Raw genomic sequence first — 7,129 nt, 5'->3', positions numbered from 1 at the left:
CCCCAGCTATATCCAGCTGTCGGCTGTCTCCAAGCAGATGTAGGTGGGGGATTTCTAAACACAAAAGGTCCTATTACGGGGACATAACGACCTCCACGACTCTCATCTTTGAACTCAATCTTGGAGACCACCACAGTAACATGCCTGTCAAATTTCATTAACTTCCATCCACACATACAAAAGTTATCCTGCTCACAAGAAAAATTAACAAAATGCCCCCTGTAGTCACAACGAAACCCCCCACGAAGCTCAGTAACGAACTTAACCTTGGTCCCGACAATAGTAAGCACCACACCAAGAATTATAATCAACATTTTACAAATACTTGAGTTATCTTGCTAACAAGCCACAAACACAAAAGGTGCACTAACGTGACGCACGGACCCCCCACGAAGTCGAAACTTGTACTTGACTTCGGCCTCAACAGCGGTAATCTGCCTGCCAAAAATCATGGACGTCGAATGATGCCTTCCAGAGTTATATCGCAAAATCCGCAGTTCCCCACACTCCGGCGGGACAATTTCATAGTCCTTCTGACGAAGACAATAAAGGGGAATAATAGCAGGGCTCAAAATACTTACCTGCACCAAGGAGCTTTCATCACATGTGATGAAAGCTCCTTGCCTGCACCAGACAAATATTTTTACCTGCACCACTCAGAATTTAGAAGTACATAGCAATAATTTTATTGATCATACTGAAAACTGTTCAGAACCATTACCATTGATTATTTCTTTCATACTCAACATGTGGTAATCTAATGGTCAAGCAAAGGCAACAAATATAAATCCACATTGTGTATGTAGTACATGTATATGGACCGGTGCAGGTAGACCTGCATAGCTCCAATATTGGTGGTATTTCAAGCCCTGATATGATTAGGGAAATAAGGCTCCAGATTATCTCCATTAGTCCAAGCAGTTATTTTTGCGAGTTTTCTGACAGCCCAGTTTTTCCTCATTTTATTTCAATCAATTTAATTTTGAAGGGGATGCAAACATGAAAATGTAAAATCAATGTGATAGGCTGTGATATAATTTCTCAGTTGTTCGATTTGTTTGCTAATTAATTTTTTTCTTAATTTTACAGCTAAATTTGGAGAATCCATCAAATAATTAACCAGCTTTATTTGGCTCATTATATCTAAGTAAAATTTTAAACATCAACTTAGTTAAATGAAATTACTGTATGATACAACAAAATGGTGCGGGCAACATCTTTGGCATCCTTCAATTCGCAAAAGTCAGGCAGACTTCAGTGCCTTGTAAAAGATGACATTGACAGTCAGTCAATCTGCTTCGGAGGAACACACCGCTACACCCAGAGGATTCCTGCTGTTGTGGCAAGTTCAGACATTGGGGATGTGATGGCAGACCTGTTGGGTGGGACTACACAACAGCATCTGGAGAGGAGAGGAGTTCTCAACCGGTATCCTGCTTTTGGAAGATTGGCAGTAATAAAAATGTCAGGTAAGTGTGGAGGACTTGATCTTTTCATCTCTGCTGTTTGGTCTTTTCATCTCTGCTGTCCATTGATTAAGTCATTAAACTCCTTCCCAGTTAGGACCATCTTACATCACGGTATAATATTATAGAATATATCTATTATAATATCTATATCTATCTATCGATATATATATATATCCATCAATATCTATGAATCTACATCTATCTATCTATCTACCCATACAAACACACACACCCATTCAGGTACAATGTCATACTATCCATCCTTATTGAGGTACATGCAGGCACACATCTTGTACCCATACCATCCCCATTCAGGTACATGCTCGCACACATCTTGTACCCATACCATCCCCATTCATGTACATGCAGGCACACATCTTGTACCCATACCATCCCCATTCAGGTACATGCAGGCACACATCTTGTACCCATACCATCCCCATTCAGGTACATGCAGGCACACATCTTGTACCAATACCATCCCCATTCAGGTACATGCTAGCACACATCTTGTACCCATAACATCCCCATGCTCACACACATCTTGTACCCATACCATCCCCATTCAGGTACATGCAGGCACACATCTTGTACCCATACCATCCCCATTCAGGTACATGCAGGCACACATCTTGTACCCATACCATCCCCATTCAAGTACATGCTCACACACATCTTGTACCCATACCCTCCCCCTGCATTCAGCGAAACATCTAGCGAAACATCTTGTACCCATACTTTCCATGCCCATGAACATATAAATCTAGCAGATATGTTGTTACCACACAGGGTAAACATTGCACATAGCAATACATTTACAATAGGAAACACATTAACTATAACAATTGTATAGCAGTGCACTTATCGTTTTTGATATACAATTGTATCAAGACACAAGTCTAGAAAGATTGCGGGCCTGCTTCAGAGACCTCATTAGTTACATTTCACCTCAAGTAATGAGTAAACCTATTGGGTATTTTACTACAACCATCTATAATGTGAGATTGTTCGTGTTAGGTTCTACATTAAATATTTCTGTTGTTTCTTTCTCTTGCTCTCAAGGAATTATGAAGAGCACACTACCTTAAGATGTGGTATGGATCTTTTATACACACCAACAAAGTAATCTTAGAACTAGCTAGCAGTACAGCTTAGAAGAGTGTCAACATTATATTCTTAGCATCTTTGTGAAGTTTGATTCAGTGAAATCTCTGTTATGGCTTGATTGGTAGTGTGACATATGCTATACTTGACTTAATTATCAGGTTGTGTCCATCTCGCGAGTCTGTTTCACTGACACTGTAAAGTTTAGTATTGTCAATCTTCCAATGTTTTGTATATTCAGTGGTTAACTTAATTTAGTGTCCAGTTTGATAGTACTTATTGTCATTTTAAATCTTTTGTAGCTTTTTTACAAATTATATTGTTGTCTACAGATTCTGAAGTGTCATGAGCAGTTTGGCCCTAGTCAGGTACATGTACCAGGTATTAAGAGTATGGTTTTCTTGACACACCATGTAAGTAAAGGGTAATATCATACAATTTTCCTCAGGAAATGGGGACTGTCTGCTACATGCCATCTCCACATACATGTGGGGGATCCAGGACAGTGACCAGACACTGCAGCAGTTACTGTGCCGTGCTCTGACTGAGCCAACAAACTTAAACAGGTCTCTGAGGGATCGATTCATGGAACACCTGATGGGAAACTCCAGACGCCAGTCCTCACAAGAGGTAACAGTAATCAAATATGCCCCCAATGTCGCCATGTTTTAATGATTTTTAGACTGCACAAATGTCCCTTGATGTGTGTGAGCATATGGATTTTGAGCAGTTTCCTGACAATAGAAATCTTGTATCTTTTGAGAGTACACCAAAAGATAAGTGAGATTGGTAAAACCCAGACAGCAAGCTGTTTTACCTGTTTACATGATAATACACTACAGTATATTTCGATGATACTTAAGCCACACTGACTTATTTTATGGATGACATCCACTGTAGACCCCCAAACTAGTGTGCGCGGGTGAATAAAAAAATCCCCCCCCACCAAAAAATTCTGCTAAAGCACACTGGAATATCTGGAATATAACTTATAAGGTGGGTATTGAGAATTTGAGGCATTACATAGCAACTGTGGCATCAGTGTGGATTTAGTAATAAAGAGAAAAGCCCAGTGGACTCCTATTTTATATCGTGTCCATTCAAAACATGATTTTCATCCTTTTTTTTCTAGGACCTGCAAAGAAAATGGGAAGCTGTTCTTTCAGTGGTCTCGTCTGCCTTCACCCCACAAGTTGACAATGACCTCTTGCTGAAAGCCTTTGAGGTCTACATCTTCACCATGGCACAGATCCTCCGCCGACCCATTGTTGTTCTAGCTGAGGACGTGCCCCTGACACGTGAAGGAGGTTCATTCAGCCTGAGCGGCATCTACCTGCCTCTACAATTGCCAGCAGAGGAATGTGTGAAGAACCCCATCATGCTTGCTTATCACAACCAACAGTTTTACCCACTGCTCTCCACACAGCCCCCACAACAGGCCACATCTCGCCCCATAGATGCAGTCCCGCTGGTAAGGCAGAATGGAGAGAGTCTTCCGGTGCATCTCCTGCTACCTGAGGAAGCTGCTCATGTTCAGGAGTATGTCAACCAGCACATCCATACCACCCTGGTTCAAGATCAGCAGGGCAACAGCATGGTAGCAGCAAGGATGGGAACCCTAACCCCTCCTGATGAGTACAACCTCTTGTTGGACGTCTTCCAGCAGGCTGCGGAAGGACCAAACCCGGCAGAAGCCAGTGAAGCATCTCCGGGGCGTACTATTTTGGAAAACAGGAATGGAGCAACTGATAACCAGGGAGCATCCGTCTTTTGCACCCAAGGAGCGGAGGGTCTCACATCACAAGGGGCTGAGCTTGATCAGCAGATGCTCAGAATGTCCATTCAGAAGGAAGCTGTGAGCCAAGGTAACAGTCACCCAGCCAATGCTTCAACACAACTTCCATGTACAAGGGAGGCAATGATGTTTACATCAAGTCCACATAACAGTGATGACAATCCACACAACCTTGATGTTCACAACATGGCTGCTGTGAGTGAGCAACGCATCCAAACCAGTCACAGTACCATCCAAGGTGAAGTTAACAACCACAGGGCAACTTCAAGTCAGCAAGGAGGTTGGCAACAAAACGACGTCTTACCAGGTGATGTGTCAGCCGCAGCAGAAAGTATCCAAGATGAAAGTCAGGCTTCAAGTTCAATAGCCAATGGTAGGTCCTCAAGGGCTGCTAATGACAACAGGGCACAGTGGGAAGCAACTGGAGCAAAACCAAAACAGCCTTCTGGCTCCAGATCGAAGGAAGGATCAAGGAAGATGGGAAATCGTCCAGCTCGTGACAATTCCATCTGCAAAACGACAGGGTGTCCAGGAAAAGCTGTGCCCAGTAAAGGAGGTCACTGTAAGAAGTGCTACACCAGGAAGTCTCGGGAAGAGAGGGAAACAAGGAACAGAAGATTATCTCTGGAGAATCCCTCAGCAGATGGACCAGCACCCCAGGAAAGACAGGCCAGAAAAGCATCATCAGCTGGTCAACAAAGACAACAGCAGATCTCAGGCGTGGGTGGACAGAGGTCAGTTTTGTCAGCTCCAACAACAGGCAGGAACTCATCAATACCACAAGGTAGAGAAACAAGCAAAGAACAAATGTCTATGCAGCCAGTCAACACACCAACATCAACACCAAACACAAGTGGCAGCAGGTCTGCAACTGTCAACAGCACCCCGATGAGGCCACAAGTTCCCCAGGCCACTGATCCTAGAAGTCGTCCTGAGACCGCATTTCTACCAAACAGTGGACCTCCAAGCTCCATAATCTATGCAAGTTCAAGTGGCCAGTCATCATCTACAAGCACCCATGGCACTGAGCCAAGTGTGCCTCAGTCAACCAACAATGTATCTACTGGTTCATTGAGGATGCATCACAATGCAGGAGAAGAGCCTCTTGGAACTTTTCTGTACCATGCTAGGACCACTGCTGATGGTGCTGTCCAAGAGAATCATCCTTACATCCCAGCAGATCATATGGTAAAGTGTTCAGCCCCAAACTGTGTCAGAATGGTGAACAAGGACATCAATGATTCTCTCTGTCAAGTATGCCACCAGGTCCTTGGGCAAATAAACCAGGCATCTCTTCCCAATAATGGCACACTCAACTTGGGACAAGGAAGCTCTGCTGGTACAAATACAAGACGAGCAGCAACAGGTAAATATATTTTATCCCAAAGATTTGTTTCTTCTTTCATTTTAACACACATGTATATTGAGATGAATAGTTGAATGTTTAAACCATTTAATGTCCGGGATCCCAGAGCCCTGAAGTTAAAAAAGATGAAAACTATTTCAGATGCAGATGCAGCAGTGATAGCCAGTGATGTAACCAGTCCCAAATACAAGGATTCAGCAGCCAATCTGCCCATGAGGAACCAACCAGCAGGTATGTCAGTTGATGATAATTTTTCTTTTCTATACACTTATTGGCTTATACAACAGCTATGACAACTAATTTGTAACATTTATAGTTATGTAAATTGTATTTGTCGTTAATTAATATTTTTGATAAGTATTCTTATTTTAGTAACTAGCCTTTGTTAAGTCAGATATTTACACCTATAAAGACACTATAAAGATACCTTAACCTAATAAAATGTTTTTTCACAGTGCACAGGCCACCTGAACTGCAATCAGCCCATCAGAGAGCCTATCAGCAGCAACTGGCTGAAGTTCGTCGTCAGTCTACACCCCCATCAGGTCTGTCCACAGATCAGCCAGCTAGCCAGCCTTGTGCTATTAGAGGTTGCAGATACATAGGCACACTTAAAAACAAGTACCTTTGCAGTTTTCATTTTAAGGTATATGTAACAGGTGCATCAAATTCTAACAGCTTTAATGCATCTGGTAACATCTCACTGCATGCTGATGCAGAGCCCTGTAGCCAGTCTGAATCAATGCCAAGACCTATGTCCTGTAATAACTTTTATAACTTTGAACGTGGATCTATCCAAAATTTCATAAATAATCCATCTGCCGACAATTCCACGTTCAAACCTCCATGTTCAGCTCAAGCTTCAGTGCCTTTTCCAGATCAAAATGTAGACAGAACACGAGCAAGGGCGTCACCCTCCCATCAAAACGGCCATTCCCCACCTCTTAGAAATAGCCCCTCTCCACCTTTGCACCCAAGACAGGGTCCATCCCTACACAACATGTACAGCCATACACCAGTGAATGGCCCTCCCCCATCATATGGGTTGCCTTCAAGACAGGGGTACACTTGGCAGCCCCCTAGAAGCCAATGGAACAATTTGTCTGCACCCTTGAGAGGGGTTTCTGATGAAACCAAACCATTTTCTCAACATCCCATACAAGACCCTACTCTGCATTCAAATCCTTCCAGGGTACATACACGAAATGCCCCCTCTCATACTGTACCTATTTCTACTGCATGTAACATGCCCTACTGTAACCAACAGGGTGACCCTGCATATGGTGGGTATTGCCCACAATGCTACGATTGGATTCAAAGAAACAGGCGATCCTAATACCATTGCAGTCACTGATATCATGCTTAAAAAGCAAGTGAATTCAGAGCATTTGTATA

At 43.0% G+C, this 7,129-nt stretch overlaps 1 protein-coding gene across 3 annotated transcripts in view; it reads left to right on the top strand.

The window, feature by feature from the left end:
* Nucleotides 1–7,129, top strand: part of LOC109488039 — an 8,774-nt gene extending 1,645 nt beyond the window's left edge. Inside the window, exons 1-6 of one of the 3 annotated variants that reach the window (XM_019792182.1) lie at nucleotides 1,706–1,828; nucleotides 2,039–2,563; nucleotides 3,022–3,203; nucleotides 3,706–5,734; nucleotides 5,876–5,965; nucleotides 6,190–7,129. In XM_019792182.1, the coding sequence (XP_019647741.1) occupies nucleotides 3,060–3,203; nucleotides 3,706–5,734; nucleotides 5,876–5,965; nucleotides 6,190–7,070 (3,144 nt within the window). In that variant the 5' untranslated portion in view covers nucleotides 1,706–1,828; nucleotides 2,039–2,563; nucleotides 3,022–3,059 and the 3' untranslated portion in view covers nucleotides 7,071–7,129. Of the gene's footprint in view, nucleotides 1–1,089; nucleotides 1,470–1,705; nucleotides 1,917–1,960; nucleotides 2,564–3,021; nucleotides 3,204–3,705; nucleotides 5,735–5,875; nucleotides 5,966–6,189 lie in introns of those variants that run through there. The other 2 variants (XM_019792181.1, XM_019792180.1) reach the window with 2 other exon arrangements.

The sequence above is a fragment of the Branchiostoma belcheri genome, unplaced genomic scaffold (assembly GCF_001625305.1).
Source record: "Branchiostoma belcheri isolate BF01 breed outbred unplaced genomic scaffold, Haploidv18h27 scaffold91, whole genome shotgun sequence".
Lineage (NCBI taxonomy): Eukaryota > Metazoa > Chordata > Leptocardii > Amphioxiformes > Branchiostomatidae > Branchiostoma > Branchiostoma belcheri.
Note: the sequence above shows the minus strand (reverse complement) of the source record. Positions and strands in the feature narration are given on the sequence as shown.